General features: G+C 40.8%; 1 protein-coding gene across 8 annotated transcripts in view; it reads left to right on the top strand.

Moving 5' to 3' along the window:
* Positions 1-388: 388 nt before the first annotated feature.
* FAM184A (family with sequence similarity 184 member A) overlaps positions 389-24,462 on the top strand; it is a 110,582-nt gene continuing 86,508 nt past the window's right edge. For 5 of the 8 annotated variants that reach the window (XR_012378547.1, XM_073893841.1, XM_073893840.1 and 2 more), the window contains exon 1: positions 389-692. Coding sequence is in view for 7 of the 8 variants with exons in the window: in XM_073893841.1 (XP_073749942.1) it covers positions 525-692 (168 nt within the window). In the remaining variant the exon portion in view is untranslated. The remainder of the gene's footprint in view (positions 693-24,462) is intronic. The other 3 variants (XM_073893839.1, XM_025864907.2, XM_073893836.1) reach the window with 1 other exon arrangement.

Below are 24,462 nucleotides of genomic sequence, written 5' to 3'. Positions count from 1 at the left end.
CTTGGCTGCGGAGAAATGACGTCGCCGTCCCCGCGAGCTCGGCGGGCCTCGCGCCCTGGTAACGGCAGCTCCGCGGCTCCCGAGCCCTCCTCCGTGTCCCCGCCTCTCCCCGCACCAGCCCGCCCCGTCTCCTCCTTCCTCCGCAGCTCCGGCGGCGGCCTCTCGCTAGGTCCCTGGTGCCGGGTGGGAGCGGGACCTGCGGGGCCACGCTGCCCACGACGCCTCCGCCAGACGTCACCTGAAGAGCGGGAGAGAGCGGGCTGGGCCCGGGACCGCGCTGCTGGACCCCGGGCGTCTGCCCCGCGTGGGTGTCGCCTGCGGCCTCGATCCGGCGGGGCTGCCCCGTCCCTGGACGGGGGTGACTGGAGGGTCGTGGACCGGAGGGCGCCTGCGGCCGCACCTGACAGACACCGGGGGTCGGGTCCGGAAACGGCCGCCCCGGCTTTTGCCTCCCAGACGCCGTTGCTCCGCGGGCCGCCCCCGTAGCGCGAGGACAGGTGCCCCGGCCGGGGTCTGTCGGGAAGATGGCGACCCCGGGCATGAGCTGGCAGCAGCACTATTACGGCGGCTCGGCGGCCGGAGCGTCCAAATTCGCGCCCTCGCCGGCCGCCGCGCAGCAGGCGGGGCACAGCATGGACTATAGCCAGGACCTGCACCTGAAAATGAGCAAGAAAATCGCCCAGCTCACCAAGGTAAGGGCGCGGCGGCGGGGTCGACACGGCGAGGACCCCGTGCGGGCCCGCCGGGCTCAGCGGCCGGGCTGGGAGGCTGCGCGCCCTCCGCCCGGGGCGAGTTGAAGGGGGCTTCTCTGGGGAAGCAACAGCCGGAGACGAAGCTCCAGGAACCGTTCAAACTTCGGTGGAACGCTGGAGATGTTCATTTAAACTAGACAACGGCACGACTGGGTTTATGGGACTTGCACCCCGCTGCCCTTTAGGGGGAGGCCGGCACAGAACAAATTAGGATCTACTTCCTTTATTGCACGATAATAAATCACTTTAGTTTTGGGCTCATGCATCTGCCCAGACCCCACGAGCCTTTACTGTATGAAGTACAGTACCGTATTTACCCAACATGATCCGGGATCTTCTCAATTAATCAGTATCTTCTATTGTTTATGTACTTAAGGGGAGAACAAACCTAAGCAATGTAGGAGGGTAAAACATACTTTGCGTGCCGTTTGGGGGATTTAATGAGTCATTCCTTATTCTGACAAAATGTCAAACAAGGCTTCTTAGATGAATCGTGTCTGCACATAGATATTTGAGTCTATCAAAAGATAAATTTTCAAAGAGCTTAAGCCTGCAGATTTGGTCAACTGTAGTTTAGGATGGTGAGCTTTTTTCTATTTAATGTTGATGATGATAAGTAGTTGGTATCTGTGAAGCAAGAGCAATTCAGATCGGTTGATTCTGTTGCTCTGTTTCGATCTCACCAACAGTCTTTCAATACCTCTTAGTTGGGAACAGGTGATTCCTGGTGTCTGAAAGTTAATAGAGGTGATCTTAATGTGTTTAAGCTGAGTCAGCTAACCACTTGTTAGTGGCGTGGGTATGATGAAGAGAGGTGGGCATCCTGGGCGTTTACTAATAGGTAAGCCCTGAAGTCTGTTTTCAACTCCAAAATTCCCATTATATAATTCCAGTGCTAGTTGACACTATTGAGAGGGTAAAGGAAAACAGTTGGAAAAAAGGAAATGGGAGTGAAAATGGGGATCAAAAGAGGGTAAAAAGATTTTGGTGAAGAAATATGATTGACGGTAGAAAGAAAAGTAACATGAAAGGACTGAAGAGTGAGGGCTCCAACAGAAAAGTAAAGGAAAAGGAACAAGTACCTAAGAGTTAAAACTCAGCCATGCAGAGCAAGGCAACACTGGGGGAAATTTTGTTTTCTGATTTTTGTTTTAGGTCCGTGCTGTCTCAGAGTTTGCTCTGTGCCCGGTTTTTACTGTTTCCTCTTCTGACAGACAGTCCCCATATTCAGAGGAAGGGAGGCCCAAGAAGAAACAATAGTATATCATCAGGGCATTTATACATTTGGGAGCTCAAAGCCAGGTTTCCTGAAATCATGTTTGTTCTTCAGAATAATGATCAGAATGAAGCACATGGATGTTTATGTATTCTGACTTTCTTATGGTGTGTCCACAACACCCATTGTTCTGATTTTAGATTATAACCCTCTAGGTTCCTACTGTAAGTAATAGAAACACCCAGTAAGTTGGTAGTGGAACTGTGTGCAGTTTAATGAGGTTTCTCATATCTCCAAAAAACTTTTCTTTTTACTTATGCTTTTTCAATTATCTGTTCTTTTATCAGAAAAAAAAATTCACAACTGTTAAAGGTGAGAGTATTGATAGAAGCTGCTATCACGTTCTGTTTACCCACTTTAAATCTAATGAGGCAGGAAGCTGCCCCCATACCAGTGCTCCTCAAGGCTTGAGTGCTATCTGGACTCTCTGTTTTAGTGTTTATAGTTACAGTCTCTAAACACTCATGCTGCCTCCTCTGCTAAGTGCCTCAGACATTTAATCCCTTATACTAGAGTTTCTCAGCCTTAGCACTTGAGGATTTTGATTTGGCTAATTCCTTGTTGGAAGCAGGCAGAGCTGTCCTTTGCATTATAGGATGTTTAACAGCATTCCTGGATTCCTGGTGCTACCTAGCAGATTCCAGTGGCACCCCCACACCTGCATGACACACCATCATGACAATAAACATGGTTCTAGACATGGCCATATGTTCCCTGGGAGGTGTGAGGACTCATCCCGTGTTGAGAAGCACTGACTTATACTGGAATATCTAGGGTTTCTCTTGCATTTATTACTAAGATAAGATGTGAGAATGAAATAATCAGATAATAGGACTCTGTTGCAGCCAACACCCTTTAGTTTCTGAAACATAAAATACGACATGCTTCCCTTATGTATCATTTTGGAAACTCAAATTTTACAGTCACATATACTTCTTGTAAATACTATACCATAAAAATGATATCATAATAATATTTCAACTGTTAGAAACTTTACTGGTATCTACTATATAGAATTTTCATTCATTAAGAGTTTATTAATAAATTCACATCAGTAGAGGTAGGTTGGAAGCTTAGCTTATATTTCAAAATTAGACATTATAATCATTAAAATAGGATTTTATTTCTTTTGGTAATGAGTCAGTAACACTCAACTCTTCAGCATTATAGTTAGCATGGCTTGGGAATCTGTCTTGATTTAAAACTCCTGGTCTACTGCTTACTAGTAATACGACTTCAGGCAAGTCACTAAATTCTGAGCCTCTGTTTCCTAATCTTTAAAAGAGGGGTGATGATACTACAAGTCAGATAGTAGGCTCTTAATTCAGGCTGTCACTGAAAAGAGAGAATCTGTGCCAACAAAGTATTAGTAAAATACTGGATAATATATTTTTTAAATGTTCCTCTCTTTTTAAACTCGTCTGCATTTAATACAATTGTTACTGTATTTCTTTTGAGAGTTTTCTGTGAAAGTCTTAAAAATATATACGGTAATTGTTCTATTTGAATAACAAAGTTTAAATTTTTCACATGTATCCTGCATTGTTATAGTACAGTATTGAAAATATATGCATTTTCCAGATACTTGGCTGGCTATGAAAGGATAAGGGTGAAAGTAATCTGTATTACAGTTTTGTACATAGTAAGACTCAATAGATGTTTAAAAAGCCATTCAGCTGCAGACATATTTGTTCAGATTCTATTTCCTTAGAACCTAACATAGCCATCTCTTAGAAAGGAGAACAGTAGTTTTTAAAGCACCTTTTTATGTAAGGGACACTTTGCTAAGTGTTAGAGATACAGTAGGGAGCAAGACACAGTCTCTGCCTTTAAAGAGAATCTATTATATTTAGGCTACTCTTAGTAAATTTTAAGAATTACTGTTAGATTTTTGAGTCATGTAATGGCAAATTTCTGGGACTGTTAATGGCTGAACTATCTCAGGATAGGCAGAGACGCTGAATGGGCTGAATTGTGTTTAGTAGGATCACATTTGTGTACTTTTCTACTCTCCACTGTGTTGCCTCTTTAGTGCATTAGGGTGAAAAGCAAGACTTGTGGAAAGTAATTGTAAAACAGCTTTTTTTGTGTTACTCACTGTCCCTTTCAGTTTACTCTCTGAGGCTGGCTCATCCTCTGCCCATAGATAAACTTGGCTTTTCCGGTTGCTTTTAGATTATATAAATTGTCCATCAGTAACTAAATTGCAGAAGTCTCAATTTGATTATTAAAATGTCCAGGCACCTGGCTGGCTCTGTTGGAAGAGCATGTGACTCTTGATCTTGGGGTTGTGAGTTCGAGCCCCATGTTGGGTGTAGAGATTACTTAAAAATAAAAAAAAATCTTTAAAAAAATAAAAATAAAATGTCCAGTGCCAACAAATAAAAACCCTAAACCAAACCTAAATTAAGGATGAAGCTTCTCCCCCATGCCCATTCCCAGCCAATAATCGGGGAAGGGGAACATCATTGACTTTTTTCTTCTGACTCGGCTTTTCTATTCGTCTTGCTTTGTCTTGCCAGTCCTAGTTTAACACCCTCCCCTCCCCCACTGGGCAAAGAAGGGAAGAGAGGAAAGACTAGCAGTAAGATTTATTTGAATAGTTCATGGTAATCTAGCTTCAGTGCTGTTGTAGACTTGGCACACATTTAAAGCTCATTCTTTCACTCCTGAATCTTCCACCTCCTACCTCCATTGCTCAGGATTCCTCAGCTCAGGTTGCTTGACAGTGAGAATGCATGTGTATTCTGGCTGGTTGCTTACTCCTTCCTCAGCCTCTTAGATCTGGCAGGACCTTCATGTTTATTTTGCCAAGGTCTGCTCAAGCTTCAGGTAACCCTCTTGGATAGACCCGGATGACCCCACCCCAGCTTACTCTGTTTCTTTCCCATAGGGCCCATCTTGGTCCATAGGGACCATTCATTCTGTGTCCAGACAGACTCTGATAGTGGTCTCAATTCAGCATCTCTCATTCAGTCTCACATACCTCTTCATCCAGTTTCTCATCCTTTCGATTTTCCAAGAATGAATCAGGTGCCACTTCAGTATGCTCTTCTAAGTGCTTGAGACACATATTAAGATCTTCAAGTGGTCCCAACAAAGCCTTTTCCTCTAGGCTTTAGGTGAGTGACAAGCATCCATCCTTTCTCTTGAAGGCAAGGACACTTGTTCCTGTAGCTCTCCCTCAAGGAAACCTTCTCCAAAACCCTGCTTTGTAACCTCTTTGAGGCTTTTCTCATTAATATTGGGTGTAGGAGGTAGCACATCTCCAGACTGCTCTCTTTAGACTGCTTTTTTTTTTTAATTTTGAGAATATTCTGTCACCTGCTTTGACATGTCAGTTGCCTTTGGTTCTAAATAGAAACTTCCCTTTTAATATCTTGTTATGTTAGCTGCTCATAAGTTCCTCCTTAGTTGACTGCACTTTTAATACAGTTCAGTCTAGGTATCACTGACTGACATAACTAGTATAAGGTAGGGCATATGGTTCCAAAGAGCAGGAGTAGTTTCTTTGTGTTCTCTGTGCTTAGCATCAATTCTTCTTAAAAGTCTTCTTTTGATACCCAGCTTATGTCTCCCCCCCACAACCCCACCCCACCCCTCCTGAAAACTGCCCTGCCCAACCTAGGCCTTGTTAGGCTTGCCTTACTCTGAATTACTATAACATTTATTGTCTGTTGTACTTGTTGGTACTTAATACAGATTTGTGAAATGTTTATTTTGTTTATAAATATATCTTGTTTCTGTAATTTGAATGTAATTTCCTCAGCTATAGAGACTATTTTTCATGTAACTTTAATATGAATACTTTGCACGTAGTATAAACGCTTAATATTTATTGAAGGTGATGGTGGTGATGTTGATGGTAATGATGCTGTACCAAGTAATTTTGTTATACAGTAGGTTAGTAAATATTTCTGAGGACCATATCTGCTATTCTTCTGGGTTAATGTTAGATCATTTCAGCTGAATTAAATTACTTTTAAATATTTAAATATTTATTGGTTTCCTCTTAAACTGTTTCAGAAGCTATATTATTTCATAATATACTTAATATTTTTGATGCAAAAATAAAAAATATAAAGCACTGTGTTTAAAATATGAATATCTGTCATTGCAAAAGTTAGGTAATTGATACCAGATTCTTAGCAAATAAAAAAAAATAGTCTTATGATCAGTCATTTAATACTAACTGCTTTTACTATATCCCAAATCAGACTATGTTAATATACTAGTGAAATTTTCAAACAATTGTGTTTTCTGTTCATTAAATACAACCCGTTTTTCACTAGTTTGAATCACCTAGATATTGTTTGATCATACTGTTCAGTTTTAGTTACGACCTGGGTTGTTTCGGTTTAGCACATATCAGGTACTGCATCTTTTTTCCCCTCCTTTGTTTCACTGCAGCTTTGCCATTCTCTTATGTAGTAGCTTGGATGTAATCTTTTAGTCATAGTTGAGTGGTTTGAATTAATTTCTTATATTTTACCAATGGGCACAAAAATGTGATACATGGTTTATCAATTGTCCTAATGCTTATAAAGCAACTCCCTTTAGAGTTAAAAGGTTTAGAGCTGGAAGAAACCACAGACTCTGACCAGCCTAACCCTCTGGTTTTATAGGTGTGGAAGTTGAGGGCCCAGAGTCATTGGAAGTTTACACAGTTTGTCACTAGCAGAACCTGAACACAAACCCACGTCTCTGGAATGGTCTAAGAGAAGGGCAGCTGTGTGAGCCGGTCTCTTTTCCGTGTGTCTGCCTTCTTTCTAATACTACTCATTCATTTCCTAAGAAGCCAGAGTTGTCTTGGTGGTGGTTTTCTCACACTGGAACCATGTTTTGTTTACTATCTGGATCACAGACTTCTGGTGACAGTGAACCCATGTGCCGCCCCTCCCATACACTGAACAACCTCTGGATTTATAGGTTGTACAATATGTAACTGTGGCTTTGGTAAATTTGTAACAGCTATTTTTATGTATTCTCAGATAAATGTCATAATATTTTTATGTTTTTATTAACAGCTTTAGTCATTCCAGACTTAAAAAAATGTTTTAATTACTTTGATTTGGAGACTGTCATGCTTGGTGTCAAAGTTACTACTGGATGGAATTTTAAATATTTTTCCTTTGACTGCTTGCTTGCTTAATTGGATTATTGCTTAGGTCTCATTCCCGAAGGCAGGAAATTGGGAGTTTTCCTGTTTTTCTCCTTCCGTCCCTCTCTCTGTGTCGTTCATGAAAATCCTTTGCGGTCTTCTAACTGCCAACCTCTTAAAAAGTGGTTATGAAGGATAAAGGTTCAGCAAAATGCGAGTGAAGCAATCTGGGAAATTTTTTTAAGATTTATTTATTTGAGAGAGAGAGCGCGCGCGCATGTGTGCATGGGGAGGGGCAAGGGGAGAAGGGGAGAGAGAGAATCTTCAAGCAGACTCCCTGCTGTGCGAGGAGCCTGACCTTGGGGTTCTATCCCAGGACCTGGAGATCATCACCTGAGCCGAAATCAAGTCAGCCACTCGACTGGCTGAGCCACCCAGGCACCCTGCAACCTGGTCACTTCAATTCTGAACGGCAACAGGGAGTAATTGGGTGGAGAGGGGAGGAGGAATCTAAAAAGTGATATTCTGTCCTTTCAGTTTATCTTATGAGATCTAAAGAGTTTCTAATCCTTGAGCATTCAAATAAACTTGGATATTATGCCATGAAATGGGACTGATGTGAGTAATGGAAATTTGTTAAAGCCATACTTGTTTTTTCACTACAGGAAATTTCTATCTTGTAGGCCACTTATGGCTGAGAAGGACATTAAGTAAGTCTGTCAGAATTGTTGCTCCCCAGTCCTTTTTGGAGATACACACCTGAGGAAAGTTGGGAGACAATTGCTAACTGAATTCAGAATTTTTTTTTTTTTGGTAAATAAAAATGATGTTATAAACGGTAGTTTGATGTGGGGGATATATTACTATCAAGTTTTATTTTGTATTGCAAGTGTAACCTGAGCCACAAAGGCTTTTTTAGATTGACCTGGAAACGTACAGTTATTTAAGTATTATTGGAAAAAAGCTTCTGACTGCCAATCAGTTAATATACAAAAGTGAGTTTTGGGAACACCAGTCTTTGCAGGTTGGGGATTGCCACTTATAGTCAGTATTTTGGTATACTTAACATTTAAGACCAAAGCAAATATTTTAGAAGATAAGCTTTTTTTGTTAGCTTTCTATTAAACTACAACAGTGTGTACTGTCATTTGTAGGTCTCAAGCTTCATTACTGATTACATCTTTCTTTCCTACTAAAGCTTTAACAAAATGTACAAAATTAGTGAAGTTGAATATGTACAATTTTTGTCCTACATCTTTTACCTTCATCTTGAGATGTAAAGGGAGGTTAAAACTACCAAAGGACCTATAGTAGATGGAAAAGCAAAAGGTTTAGTGATCAACCAGAATACTTGGGATTTGGACAGTTTAGACTCAGGTCCTAATTTGCCACCTAATTTATTACAAGGGAGATAATATTTTTAATGACTTCTAAAAATTATGAATCTGTATTTTCTAATTTATATGTACCATCTCTACTTTGAGGTTTAAAAAGGTTTGAAAATGAAAATTTGGTTTACAAAATACATTGCTAATATTTAAGTTATCTCAAATTGACGATTTTAGTAAAATATTAGGATAAACCCTATTCAAAATTATTGGAGAATGAGTTATTTTAGTTGATTAGAAATTACCATAAGTACTGATAATTTTCTACCTTCCAAAATAATATACTTACATTTAAACCATACCATTCATAAGTTACATGGAGTCCTTTATTATCTCTGGATCATTGTTAAAATCATCAGTATATGCATCAAAGATTAGGCCAAACTTCTATTAATCCTATGGGAAATGCTGAAATTTTATGTCTGAATAAATTCTGTTACTTCTATTTTTATTTGCCCTGTCTCTCTTTTAAAGTGAAGTGTAAAGTTTGAATATGCACAAATTCTAGACATTGACTTCTGGTTGGGAAGATTTATTCTGCTGAATGTGTGTCTGTGTGCTCACAGGTATTTGCATTTTTCATCCTGTTCCTTCTGAAACACTTCATAACAGAATTTCATCTCTCTCAGAAAACATTTCATAACTGAAACCCTAAATAGTACCAAAATGCATGTAATTTTGAGGGGAAGGTGTGTGTGTGTGTGTGTGTGTGTGTGTGTGTGTGTGCGTGCGTGTGCGCGTGCGCGCGCATGTATGTACGTGTGTTTGATATACTAGTCTACCCAGAGTAACAAAAGAAGGTATACTTAAATATGATTAAAATAGAGCATATAGATCCATATGGTTGGTAAACTTTTGTTGAATGCCTGCCTAGTCCATGAGAGATGTTGTGTTAGGCACTATTGATTATTTAATACTAGTAATTTATCATTCCACTTCTGGACTATATATATTTTTCATTTTTTTCAGTAGACTTGTGAGAAAATATCAGAATAAAGCAGGTGAACATTTTAATCAACAGATTAATCTGACAAAAATTTTTTTAAAGATTTTATTAAGAGAGAGAGAGCGCACAAGCAGGGGGAGCAGCGGGGAGAGGGAGAAGCAGACTCCCCGCTGAGCAAGGCCCCGGACGCAGGGCTCAATCCTAGGACCCTGAGATCATGACCTGAGCCGAAGGCAGACGCTTAACTGACTGAGCCACCCAGGTGCCCCTAATCTGACAAATTTTAAATGCTTAATTATTGGCAACTTTTTGGTTGGTTTTGGGTAGGATTTATATATCTAATTTTCTTAGATAAAGAAGTTAGTGCCTTCTGGTGTCTTTTTCAATAAAGTTTTTAATAACAATTTAAAGAATAAGGTTGACACATTCTCTGGTTACAAATCTGTAACATATCTGTCCAGGGGATAAAGGAGGTAAGGGAAACTTCAGTCTCCTGAAACCTAGGAGTTAATGGGTCTGTATTAGGTTTAGGTGTCTCATGGGCAGGCCAGAGAGCCACAGTCCCAGAGCCATATAGCCCAGTGAGGCAGCAGTATCTATCATGTAGGTCAGAGGTATGGGTTCAGTGGGTTAGACAGACCCCAGTTTGAATTTCAGGTTCACCACTTATTAGTGTTTGACCTTTAATAAATTTTAACCTGTGAGAGCCTCAGTCTTCTCATCTATAAAATGAGAATAGCAAAGCCTATCTCATAGAATTATTGTAGAGATTAAATAAGATAATTTGTGTAGGAAAGAAGGTCAGTAAATGTCAATTTCTACCCATCTTCCGGGCCCCTACCCCTTGGTTCAGCCTTTAACAGTTAACAGTCTTTAGCAGTTAAGTATGTTGGGGTGCCTGTGTGGCTCAGTCAGTTGAGTGCCCGACTCTTGGTTTCGGCTCAGGTCATGGTCTTGGGGTCCTGGAATCGAGCCCATGTCAGGCTCCGTGCTCAGCAGGGAGTCAGCTTACCCTCTCTCTCTCCCTCTCTTTCTCTCCCCCCGTCTGTCCCTCCCCCTGCTCATGCACATTGTCTTTCTCACTCTCTCTCAAATCAATCAATCAATCAGTCAAACCAGTATGTTTATATATTTTCTCTTTTGATGGAGATATATTCTTTATTATTAGGGACCACAGCTATAAAAAGTAAAGGTTTAACAGCAAACAAAATACTGTTGATTCTCACTGAGATGGTTATATTCTATCAAGTTATGTTCTAGGGGAAATATAGGGTCATGTTCCTTACACCCTCTGGTCACATTTTCATCAACCAGTAAATATATAACCTTGTTTTATGTGTGTTTCTGTTTAATGGCACCTTATTTAATACATATTATCTATTCATTAAGAGTGAACTCATAGAGGGCACCTGGGTGGCTCAGTCGGTTGAGCATCTGCCTTCAGCTGAGGTCATGATCCCAGAGTCCTGGGATCAATCCCTGCATCAAGCGCCCTGCTCTGCAGGGAGCCTGCTTCTCCCTCTCCCTCTGCTTGTGCTTGCATGCACCCTCTCTGTCAAATAAATAAATAAATAAAATCTTAAAAAAAAATAAACTTATAGGCAACAGCATTATAGCTCATGCGTGAATGAAGCTGATCTAACATTCTGTGTTAGATTGTGAGGTTATATATAAATTTTAGCAAGTAGGCAAACTTGGAAATATGGAATCCACAATAATGAGGATCTACTGTATCTAAAAATGGATACAGAACTTTGCATCTGCTGTTTACTTAGCCCCTGCTCTGGTTTTTCAGCCGTTGCCATGGACCTGTGTGACTGTGACTCTTATTAATACCCCGAACACCCTCACATGAGTGTGACTGACTCTTATTATCTTGCTAAGCTCCCACAGATGAAAGGGGTGGAAGGGGTAGTGGGGGCAGGAATACTCATCTTTTGTGTGAGTTGCCAGTCACCAAGCAGCTACCCTACAACCATAAACATGGGACAAAATTACACGATTCTCTCCTTGTGTATAAACTGTGATCTTCATAATCTGACCTTGAATCTACCGCATTGCCCTAGGTCAGAAGGAATAAAATATATAAATTATTCCACGACATGGAGTGAAACCTTTGGAAGTATAATGTTGACTTAATTTAAATAAAGTCTTATTTTTTTATATACATCAGTTGCTTAAAATATGTTTGTGGTTCCTTCCCAATACAAACTGTCAGTGTGGGAGTTGTTTTTGTTAAAAGCCTTTGTCTAGGTATCTAAAGATAACTAGGAATCTTATACTCTCTGGGGTTCGGCACATTTGGTTGGAAGTCTCTGCAGTAACTTTATGCAACATACAGGAAACTTAAAATATTTAAATAGAGCCTGGGTGGCTCAGATGGTTAAGCCTCTGCCTTCGGCTTAGGTCATGATCCCAGGGTCCTGGGATCGAGTCCCGCATCGGGCTGTCTCTCATGAATAAATAAATATTTTAAAAAAATATTTAGAGAATATTTTGGCAGATAATTAGACCTCACCTATACCTTTTTTAAATGACCTAGAAGAATGTGTATTTTCAATGTTGTTAATTGTAGAGAATGTTCATATCTGTCAATACCTTCTTATCCCAGTCCCCTGGTGATTATCAGAAAATGCCGGTGAAAAGGAGCCTGGATAAGAGTACTCTGTGGTCTTCAAGGAGTTAGTAAGGTTAACTGGCCTAGAAAAAGACTTTGATCTGAAGCCAAGCCTGTCACTTTGATATTGCTGTCTTTAGGACCCTGCATATCTTTAATTTCAATCCTGAGTCTCTCTTGCTATTTATTTTTTCTGTTTCTGGATTGTGGAGCATTGTCAGAGAAAATTATGGAACTGGACTCTGGCAGAAAAATGCTACCCCTCACTTCCTTACCCCCAAAGGTGTCTACATCCCAATCCCTGGAATCTTTGAATATGTTACCTTACATTTGCAAATATGACTAAGTGAAGGATTTTGAGATGGAGAGATTATTCTTAATTATTTGGATGGGGCCAGTGTAATTACAAGAATCCTCCTAAGTGAAAGAGGGAGGAAGGGAGGAAGGTTAAGTCAGTGCCAGAGTGATGGGATGTGAGAAGGACTTGACTAGCCATTAATGACTTTGAAGATGGATTGTGGCCATGAGCCAAGGAATGTAGGTGGCCTCTAGGAACTGGAAAAGGCAAGGAAATGAATTCTCCCCAAGAGCCTCCAGATTTTAGCCCAGTGAAAGTCGTTTGAGACCTCCAGAATTGTAAGATTAATAAATCTGTGTTGCTTTACACCGCTAGCTTTGTGACAGATTTTTACAGCAGCAAGAGGAAACTAATGCTTGGACACTGATAGGTCTCTACAACATCATGTGACCCAGTTCTGCCTGATTGTGTAGTGTTGGTGCATAATGTTGCTGTCTCTGAATTGCTTCCCGTTGCTTCCTCTCATACACATCATGTAGATAAGCTGCTTTCTATTTTACTAAAACTGTCAAGACTATCAAGCTTCAGTTACTTGTCTACAAAGATACTGGGGTCATTCATTCCTTGAGAGAACTTTCTCCTGGTCCTGCCACCTTAATTCTTATGTATATGCTGCTTCTCTATGTCTTAAATAGCTCACTCTTGGCAGGGACAGATGGGAATCAAGGAAACTAATTGGGAGGGTATTGGAATACAGTATTGATGAGAGATTATGAGGGCCTAGATTAGGACTCTGGTAGGAGAGAGAGAGAGAGAGATTTGGGAAATCTTGAGGGGCAGATTTGAGAAACATTTAGGAAGTAAACGTGTCAGGTCTTTGTGACAACCTGTTGTAGTGGAAGATTGAGGATAATAGGTCTTTTGTCACATGGTAGATACTCATGAATGAATTTTTTTTTAAAGATTTTTATTTATTTGAGAGAGAGAAAGAGAGAGAGAGAGCACATGAGAGGGGGGAGGGTCAGAGGGAGAAGCAGACTCGGTGCTGAGCAGGGAGCCAGATGGGGGACTCATCCAGGGACTCCAGGATCATGACCTGAGCCAAAGGCAGCCGCTCAAACGACTGAGCCACCCAGGCACCCCCTCATGAATGAATGTTAATGGATGAGTGACTAGATGGATATTAATGTCAACTGAGATAGGAATATAGGAAGGACATCTATTTCTGTATAAGTTACTTCCAAATTTAGCAGGTTAATACAACAAACATTTATTATCTCACTATTTCTGAGGTTTAGGAATGTCACTTAGCTTGGTGGTTTTGGCCCAGGGTTTCTCATGAGGTTACAGTCAAGCTGAAGATTTGACTGGCTCTGGACGCTCCATTTTTTTTAGTTAACTCCTCTGCTGTTAGCAGGAGACTTTAGTCCTTCACCACATGGACCTCTCTCTACATCAAGTGATCCTAGGGGATGGGGGAGAAAGAGACCAAAATGGAAGCTGTGGTCTTTTTGTAATACGACCGTAGAGTGACATATTATCACCTTCGCCATATTCTTACACAAACCAACCATGGGATACTAGAGGTAGCGGCTACACAAAGATTTGACTCTCAAGAGACGAAAATCAGTGGAGGCCATTTTAGAGGCTGGTTATCCCAAGACAGAAGCAGAATTAATGGGAGAGAGAGAATGAGTTCAGAGTCCGAGATGGCTGTGTATATCCAGGTAGAAATGGTTAGCAAACATTTGGATATTCATTTTAACTCAAAAGGAGAGATCAATACTAGAAATAAAAATTTTAAAGTAATTAGCATATAAGTGATAATTAAAATCATGAGTGGCTGGGGCCTCAAACAGAGTAGAAATTATTTAGTATAGTTGCTAGGTGAAAGAAGAGAAAATCAGTGGCCAGATCTTTTCAAAGAAAAGATCCAGGGAGATGTGTTGTTGTCCCAAGAGGAAATTAGATGTGATATTTGGTCTTAATTTAAATGCTTCACAGTTTTCTGGAAAGTCCTATGGAGAGGATCATTGTTCACCAAATGTAGGAGAGAAGAGGGCAGTTATTAAAGGATTATTCCAGAGTCTGAGTTTTGCCTGACGGGTAGAGCAGAAGGACTGGGATAAGAGAGCTAAGGAACTTTGATAGACAGTTCTGTTAATCTACCCTTAGGCCGCACGGGGAAGGAGGTGAGGTTAGGGGAGAGCGGACAGATTTCGGAAACGTTAGGAACTGAGAGGACCATCGGTGTGAGTGTAGATAATGCCTGGAGGCCGAGGGTTTACAGCAGGGAGTTGTTAACATGAGAGGGGGCTGTTTCTGAGGTGGAGTAAGTTAAAATGAGATGCAGGGTACAGGCTTGAGAATGTTTATAGGGGAGTGACAGTTGTTGGAGTTAGGAATCCCAAAGAACTGTAAATCTGGTCTTTTAGATTCTACATGCATTTTTGAAATCTCCAAAGGTAATGACGGTTGGGATAGGAGGGAGATTTGTGAGTCCCAGTGCCTAGGTTTACACTGGATGTAGGCAATGTGACAGGCCATGGCTACCCTGGCCCCAACTACCTGCAGAATGTGCTGGCAGAGCTGGTGCCCGGGGGTGACGGAGGACTGCCTGGAGCAGCAGTGACCCCCAGCCTGACCAGCCCCATCTCCACCTGCCTCCTGCTGGCAGCCAGCCGCCCCCTCCCCATGCTGCCGGCTGGGCTGTCCCTGGGATGGGCAGACAGGAAGGTGCCTTTCCTCAGAGGCGGCAGTGTTTGTCGGGGGCCTGCCTTCCACCCCCCGCTCCCCCCCAGGCCTGGATCTGTGTGAGAGTTGGACAAGCCTGGGGAGTTGTACTTGTGTGGGCTTAAGATGCAGCTACCTCAGTGCGTGGGACCCTGCCCTTGGCGGGCTGCTTTGCATCCATAGTGCCAGGGGCCTGGCCTGGGGTGAGTGAGACTGCCCCATTGTAGCCAGGGCAGGCGTGGGTTCCAGGTCAGCTTCTTATACCTCCGATGTTCTGTGTGTGATAAATGCCCTATAGCCAAAAAGAAAGAAAAAAAAGATTGAGTCTGGTTTATTACTGTCATGAGGCAGGTGGAGTGATAAAGCTAAATAATAGAACGATTTGTCTGACTGTGCCATGTTGTGCCTTTTAGAGGGCAGCCCTGGGTAGCTAGGTAAATGCCCAAGTCGCTTCCAAATCCCATGATGAGTTAGGTTCAACATAGAGTATGGCTTCTGGTGGAAGAGACTCTGTGTCTTTGGCCGAGAGGGGCAAAAATGAGGTTCTGAAGATGTAAGAAGTTAGTTTTATTTATGTGGGTGGGTGGTGGGTGTTTGATCTAATATTTAAATATTGGCTCAGAGATTGCAAAGAGTACAATAAGAAGAAGGTGGGGGGCCAGTGGTGGAGGAACCAGGGGATGAAGATGGATACCAGAATTTAGCTTGCAGCCGTTCTGCAGTCCTGTGGCCAAGTAAGGTGGAATATATTGTCTTAAAATGCAGAATCTTATTTTGCTTAAGTTTTTTTTAATTAGCAACTAGAAAATCATAAGTCTTCAATTCATCTTAAACAAACTACGGGGCGCCTGGGTGGCTCAGTTAAGCGTCTGCCTTCGGCTCAGGTCATGATCCCAGGGTCCTGGGATCGAGCCCCGCATCGGGCTCCCTGCTCCGCGGGAAGCCTGCTTCTCCCTCTCCCGCTGCCTGCCGCTCTGCCTACTTGGGATATCTCTCTCTCTCTTTCTCTCAAAAATAAATAAAATCTTAAAAAAAATAATAGAATTTTTAAGAAAAACATGTACTTGTGAATTATTTGATCAAACTGTCTTTTCTAACTGATTAATGTTTTAGAATTTTTAAGAAAAATGTGATATATTTGTGAATTATTTGATCAAATGGTCTTTTCTAACTTGATTATTAATGTTTATATAAAATTTCTGTGTAGTTTGTCATCCTTAAAATAATAGCATGAATAAATATACCAATATTCTATTTATAGATATATGGGTATATTTTTAGGTTTTACCTTTTGTTGGTTGATACTTAAATCTGAAAGTCACATTTTATAAAATCTAAACATCTTTTAGAAAACTAGCACAGAAGCTATTTAACAAAAGAAGAGGTATTGTGCCAAATATAACCTCTGGAATTAACATGTCTGAGGTATGGAACTTTGCCTGTTTTACTTTATTCCTATATGGATAGTCATTCGGTAGCCATTTTAAGTGTCTAATAAATGCTAGACACCCGGAGTGGGGGGTGGTGGTGAACAAATAAGTCCTGGAGCTCATCCTTCAGGAGCTTGCAATTTAACAGATGTACAAGACAGAACATACCTGAGACAAAGCAACATTTGGCGATGCTCTTAATGTTTTATATTACCTGAGTGAAACTCTGGCCCGATCAGTAAGAGCCTTCTGAGTCCTTTCATTTCCTCTGCTGAGCACAACTGCTTCTACCGTAAGATGGGAGAGAGGAACTGAGAGGACCATTGGTGTGAATGCAGGTAATGCCCGGAGGCTGAGGGTTTACAGTAGGCTTGTCTCATGCATATGTGGTTACAGTTTCTTGGAAGGACCATATCAATAAGCAAAAACAAATCAAAAAGTGTATTGTGCAGTACTGTGTGTTGGACACTGTGTTAAGCACTTTACATACATTATGTTGCTTCACCATCATAACCTCATAAACTAGATATTATTCTCTTCACTTTACAGAAAAAAAACCCCAAGGTTTAGCGATGTTTAAAGTAACGTTCTCACAGTTACACAGTTGTGAGTAAGGATAACTTTGATCACCTGTCTCTAACATACTTGGAATTCTCTATAAAATCCATAGCCTACTATGTTCAGAATAAGACCAGAGTACATCTGGAAGCTTCAAGCCAACTCATTCTATCTATCTGTCCTACCTCATATCTCTGTCCCTGGGCCCTGGCTGCAAATGCAGGTCCCCGGGTCATCTAGCTTATCCTCAGGCTTCCTTCCTTTCCCTGTGTGCTTGGGTTTTTCATACTTGCTCTCTAGAACTCTTGCTCCCTGCTGAACAGACTTCTCTGCAGCCACATCTCTTCATCAAATACTCTATCTGCTTATCGTAATTGAAAACCTGCTCTCTCCCCAGGTTACTGCTTTTTCTGCTGCCTTTGTAGGTGACCACTACTCATTTTCACACATTGCATCAATCAAAGGTCCTGGAGACAACATTTTTCTTCTAGCTCTCATTGCAACCTGTAAACCATTACTTCTAGACTCTTCTGTAAATACAGTTCTTGAGATTTAGGCCAACTGTCTCTTCCTCCTGCACCTCTCTCTTTGTTGCTTCCCATGCTCAGCAGAGAGTTGCTGTCTATGGGTGGCCCATCTAACATCCCAGTCTCACGGTTCTTGACCTTTGCAGATTCTGTGATCTTTACCTTTACTCAAGCTACTCGTACACATTTTCCTCTCAATCTTAAACTCCAGAATACCCACATATAGAAGATACTCTAAATATCTGTGGATTAAATCAATGAACTTCTCCCTTCCTTTTTCACATTTTACCCATTCTCCAGCCCCTCTGGTTCTTTTTCTTCCTATTCATGAGCCCTTCCTTTCTTCACTTCGTTCATCTGTCCTAGACTGCTTGCACTATTACTGCAGCCACTGTCATGCCCAGTGTTTTTCCAGGGCACTTTCCAAACCAGCAAGAGGATGATATTGGCCAGATGTACAGCTTGTTTACCCTAGCATATGTCAGTAAGACAGCGTAATGTCCTTACAGACACCTCTAGAAGGGCCCAGCTGAGTGGGGTGAAAGCAGAAGGGACACTGGTAGGGGTGCTTGGAAGTGAGTGAGTTCTAGGGCTGGGATGTAACTGGGATGATAACACCTGGTTTTAACTGAATATCTTTTGAAAAGTCTAAACTTTAATTGGAAGTGACTAAACACTTAGAGAAAGAACAGGACTAAGTTTTTCTCTGCCAAGTAGTTACAAAGATTCATAAAGAAAATGAAGTTCTCTCAGGAAAAGGAAGAGCTTGATTTTTTATGCTATGATTTGTGAGTGACCAATCTGTCCTTATTAAATATAATAGCAAGTTATAAAATAGACTATTTATAAAAATGCAATGGTTTGAAGAGTTTATGTTAGGATTACATATGAAACAAGAATAGCCTTTTCGTTAAACAGTAAAGTGAACTTTTTCTGGCAAAATATGACTTGTGATGAGAGTAGATATATAGAATTCAATATAGCTAACTCAATAATAAAGCATTTATAATGATAAAATGTGAAGTACTGGTATAGTGCTTTGTTTACGATAAGTGCTGAATAATTCTTATGCCTGACAGATTGTTTACTTATCATGGTTATAGTTGGGTGCACAACATCTTGCTTCAAGTAATTATGTCTTTAGTCATGACCTAATTCAAACATAGATTACAATAAAAGGGTGAAAAAGACTGAAATAATTCCAATAAATGGAGAGAATGTTAGAAACAAGCTTTTAAAACAAATAAGCTGGAAATCAAACCCTAGGAAATGATTTTATTGGATATGATGGTTTCTAAAGTTGAACTGTCAAAATAAATGGAGAAATTAACAAAACTGGCAAAGAAGAATTTCTTTGGGAATGAAAGTTTCAGTAAAGTGAAGGGGAAGAAAAATGTGAAATTCAGTCACTAAAGTGAGTGGGGACGGGCGTGTTACCCACCATACACATTCCAGTTAGCTATTGCTGCTCTCGTTTTCCAGTGCTGCCTTCATACCACCCAAAAGTCTTGCAAAAACAGCCACCACTTTATTCTCACAAATTCTTGGGTCAAGAATTCAGAGACAGAGGGGCTGGTTTGTCTGCTCAATGATGTCTGGGTTTTCAGATGGGAAGACTGGAATGGATGGGTGTGATTTGCTCCGCGGGCAGTTGAAACAACTGGGGTTTGGAGAATCTACTTGCAAGATGACTTCTTTCTTCCTCTGGTGACTTGAAGGCAGGGCTCAGCTGGGGCAGTTGACTGGAGGACCTCTTGCCCTCTCATGGAGCTTTCGTCTTTCACAGCATGGCAGCGTCTGGAGACTGAGTCTTCCAGAGACTGAGAAGGAAGCGGCAAGACTTCTACTGATCTGGGCTCAGAAATCATTCAGTATCACTTTTGCCACGTTTTTGTTGGCTACAAGTGAATCATTAAGGCCAGCCTAGAGTTGAGAGACTTGTCCTCCTTGTCGGGGGATTGGCAAGGTCATATTGCAGAAGAGCATGTGGGAGGGCAAATATTGTCACCCTTTTGGGGAAAACACAGTCTGCTAAAATGTATACTTTCTGGGAATGGGGGGAAAATTAACCCACATTTATAGCTTTTTCAGTGATTAGCCACAGACTTTTTTTTTTTTTGAAGATTTTATTTATTCACTTGAGAAGGAGAGACAGAGAGAGCATGAGCAAGGGGAGCAGCAGAGGCAGAGGGAGAAGCAGAGTCCCTGCCGAGGAGGGAGCCCGACATGGGGCTCAATCCCAGGGCGCTGAGATCACAACCCGAACCAAAGGCAGACGCTTAACATCTGAGCCACCCAGGTGCCCCTAGCCATAGACTTTTAAGAGAATAAAAAAATAAGAGAGATGGTAACCTAATATAAATTATTAGGAAAAAGCTCTTCCTGCCATTTGAACACAAATATAGAATCCTTAGATTAGCAGAGACACTTTCCGGCAGCATTTTAAAAAGGCATTATTAGATTTATGATAATATATGGAAAAAGAAAGACTTTTTATTATAAGCATAGCAGAGAGTTAGAGCTTACACTATATAATTGCGTGCACTTTGGGTATTGTCACTCCTTAACCACTTGTCAGTTTTCTACCTATTGGGACAGTAAGCAAGAGGACCATAATTTGAAGACTTTTTGAGATGTTGGACTTGTGATCTTTGAGATTTTGGATCTTTGCCTCTGGTAATAGTGCATGTATATGTATTTGGGCAGCAGCCTTTACTAGTTTCAAGTTATGCTACATTAATTTTTAACCATATTATGGAATGAAGTTCTCAATCTAAGCTCTTTTTTCTATCCTCCTAGCCCCTTTGAGAAGGGGGCAGATGGTGACACAAGTAGTGGCTGTGTCAGGAAGAAAGAAAGCCAAATCTGTAGCACACTGGTGAGGGCCTCCCAGACCAGAGTTACACAGGACATAGTCCTATCAAGGAGGACTTAAGAGGGTTAGTGATCTTGTGGTTTGAATGCTGAATATTTACGATAATTCTTGTTTCTTGGTTTCCTTTTATCACTGTGTAAATAAATGCTCAGCATGTGTGAGTGCCCAAGTTTACATCGCTTTGGAAAGGAAGTTCTTAGTAGATCATATGAATAGCATCAGTTTGGGAGACGTTTGAAGATTTTAGTGATGCAGCTGATAAACTAACTGCACAGTAGAACCCTGGTTCAGTAGCTAGTTACTTTGATGCCCAATGCCAAGTGATGCCCTTTAGTAAGACAAGGGATACATTCTGGTGAGCATAAAATGTTGCTGTGGGAGAGTAGAACCCTAAATTAATTTTAGGAAGCTTCTGTCCATTTCATCTTTTAAGACCGTCATCTGTACCTGGATGTCTGCCATCACCTCAAATGCCACATGTCCAAAATTGAATTAATCATCTTCTCCATCAGACCTCTCGCATATGCCAAAGAATTAAAAAAATAAACCAAAAAACCTAGTTTCCTTTCTCAACTGTAGCATTTCTTTCTGACCCTACTCTCCTTTTAGAGTGGAATTTTGGAATTAAATTTTCTTCTTTTTTCTTGCATTTTTGTTTCTCTGATACTTTTTTTAGATTTTCAGTTTCATTTGCATTTGCCCCAGGCAGGAATCCACATAGGCCTTGTTTTTGTAGTCTCCTGACTTTTGTACTCTCCCTATTTCAATTTGTCTTGCTTAGTGATGTTGTACTATTAATAAACATAACCCCTACACAAGTACTCATTGTCTCTTTTTTTGTTCACTGGACCAAATCTAAATTCCTCTGTGTGAATTTTGCTTATTTTCTTGTGGGGTAAGGGGCTCCTAAGGCTCAAGCACCTGTATTAGTCAGGGTTCTCCAGAGAAACAGAGCCAAAAGAGTATGTGTATGTGTATATGCCCTATGTAAGCAAACCAAAATCTAAGCCTGTAACTGTCTCAAGGTTATGAAATCTAACCCTAAGGATAACCAATCACAGAGAGCCAACTAGGGTTTATGCTATAGCCAATCAGATAATTTCCTTGCTTTGCTTCCACCTCTTCACTATAAAAGTCTCTCCCCTAGCTCCTGTCAGTGGAATGTTCCTAATCACTTTTGGTTTGGTACCGCCCAGTTTGAATTGAGTTTTGCTCAAATAAACTTCAAATTTTAAATCTGCCTCAGCTTATCTTTTAGCAATATGTGTTAGGAAATATAAATATGATTTATTATGAAGTATTGGTTCACATGATTATGGAGGCTGAGAAGTTCCAAGATCTGTACTCCACAAGCTGGAGACTCAGGGGAGTTGATGATATAGTTCTAGTTCCAGGGCAGGAGAAACCAATATCCAGCTCAAACAGGACAAAGAAGTTAGTTACCTCTTAGCCTTTTTTGTTCTATTTGGGTCAAATAGAACCAGTAGCCTGTTTTGATTGATGAGGCAATCTGCTTTACCCAGCCTATGAATTCAAATGTTAATCTCATGCAGAAACATCCTCACAGACACACCCAGAATAATGTTTGACCATATATCTGGGAACCCCATGTTCCAGTCAAGTTGACACACAAAATTCACCATCACAGCTCTTCAGTTGGAAAGGTTTTCCTCCATCATTGCTTTTACTCACAAATCAAATGGCAGACAGACTGCAGACTAGTGAGAAACGGGAATAGAGAAAGAGAATGGGATAACATTTAATAGTACCAAGGACAAAGGGTAGGTGAAGGACTAAGTCTGTAGGGCTTGTCGCCTGTACATATTAAGAAGGAAGGACGTGGAGAGAGAGAGGAGCGTGGAGTCAAAGGGAGAGGTGGTTGAGAATGTGGAAAAATTAAGAAGGACTTTGGAAATGTGGAACATGAGACTGGGAAGCAGAAGAGGGAATTGAGAGAAAGGGAAAAGTTAAGGTCCACAGAGGTCGGCCTGAGAGAGGCTGCTGGGATGAGGGCAAGGCTGTATGAAGGAAAGCTCAGTATGGGTTGTCCAGGTGGGAGCAGGAACATGATGGGGAGTAGGCCTCAGAGATGAAGTGGAGACTTCAGGCTTTGCAGGAGGAAGAAGAGAGTAGGTTAATAGACAAGGAGCATGGCTTTTGGGGAGGTAACCAAGACATACAAAGAATTAGTTGCCATCACTAGTCATTAGGGAAATGCAAATCAAAACTACAATGAGATCACCCACTAAGACAGGTATAACAATTTTTTAAAAATAGTAAAGTGTTGGCAAAGATGTGGAGAAATTGGAACCTTGTATATTGCTTTATGGGATTGAAAGATGATGCAACCACTTTGGAAAATAGTTTTTCAGAGGTAACGTAGAGTTACCACATGACCCATCAATTCTATTCTTAGGTATATACACAAGAAAATTGAAAATATGTCCACACAAAGACTTGTACATGGATGTTCATAGCAGCATTACTTATAATAGCTAAAAAGTGGAAACAGCCTAAATGTCCATCAACTGATGTGGGTGAACAAAATGTGGCATGTCCATATAATGGAATATTATTTGGTCATAAAAAGGAGGGAAATACTGATCCATGCTAAAACACAGATGAACCTTGAAAACAGTTAAGTGAAAGCAGCCATATGTTGTTGATTTCATCTCTCTCAAGTGTCCAGAATGGGCAAATCCATAGAGACAGAAAGTAGATTAGCTAATGCCAGGGGTCAGAGGGGAATGGGAGTAACTACTAATGGTTATAGTTTCTTTTAGGGTGATGAAGATGTTCTGGAATTAGATAGTGGTAATGGTCGTACAACCTTGTGAATTTACTCAAAACAATTGAATTGCATACTTTAAAAGGGTGAATTTTATGGTATGTGAATTGTATCTCAAAACTGTTATTTAAAAAAAAATAGCAATGTTTAAGGCTCAACAAAAGCATTTTTTGAGCATGGGGCCTATAAGATAAGAAATCTGTGAATTCCCCCTGCTTTCATCTTTCCCTAAAAAATAATGGATGATTTCACAGATTAGATGAGCTACTTGTGTTATTTTAGTGACCGTTAAGGTAAATGTATTGATTCCTTGAAGTCATCTCCTGTGCCACACTTTGGGAAAATCTGGATCATTGCACACAGTTGCCAAGCTAGCATGCTTTATTTTATTGTAATTCATTCATTTACCTTAGCTTCCCTTTCAGAGTTACATACAGTATTTTCTTTAAAAAAATTCTGTTAAAGGGGCGCCTGGGTGGCTCAGTCAGTTAAGCGTCTGCCTTCTGCTCAGGTCATGATCCCAGGGTCCTGGGATTAAGCCTCACCTGAGCTCCCTGCTCAGCAGGGAGCCTACTTCTCCCTCTCCCTCTGCTGCTCCCCCTGCTTGTACTCTCTCTGTCTCTCAAATAAATAAAATCTTTAAAAAAAATTCTGCTGAAAAGTAGAGATGAGTCAGTAAAGGAATATGTGTCTTGTTTGTTTGTTTTGGGTCACCAAATTAAATATGAATTTTTTTCTGTAAAGAATTTGAATATTGACAACTTTAAAGCTCTCTCCTAGAATTTCATTACCTTTCTTAACTTCACATCCTTTCAGAATGGTACTGAAATTTTCTCAGTAGGGAGAGCATCATAATATTGGTCTCGTTAAACTATGTGTAGTTCCCGCTGAGAAGTATATTGAGACCTGAAAATGTTTATCGCCATAGGAAACAACAGAAAAAATATATCAAAAATACACAGTAACTTCTCTTAGAATTCAATTTGGAACACTGCTGTTACATATCTGAATTCTTATTCTTATAAAATAGGTTAGTAAAGCAGTAGGTGGTTCTCAGTCTTTTTTGCACTTTAATCCCTTCCCTCTGTGGGTGTATTGGTAGCCATCAGAAAGGGAGAGGGGAATGAGTGTGTAGTTTTAAAAGGCCACTTGGTGATTCTTATACTGCAACCT

The sequence above is a fragment of the Callorhinus ursinus genome, unplaced genomic scaffold (assembly GCF_003265705.2).
Source record: "Callorhinus ursinus isolate GAN/ISIS: 27379988/994484 unplaced genomic scaffold, GSC_fseal_2.0 scaffold6, whole genome shotgun sequence".
In the NCBI taxonomy this organism is placed as follows: Eukaryota; Metazoa; Chordata; class Mammalia; order Carnivora; family Otariidae; genus Callorhinus; species Callorhinus ursinus.
This window is presented reverse-complemented; position numbering and strand designations above follow the sequence as displayed.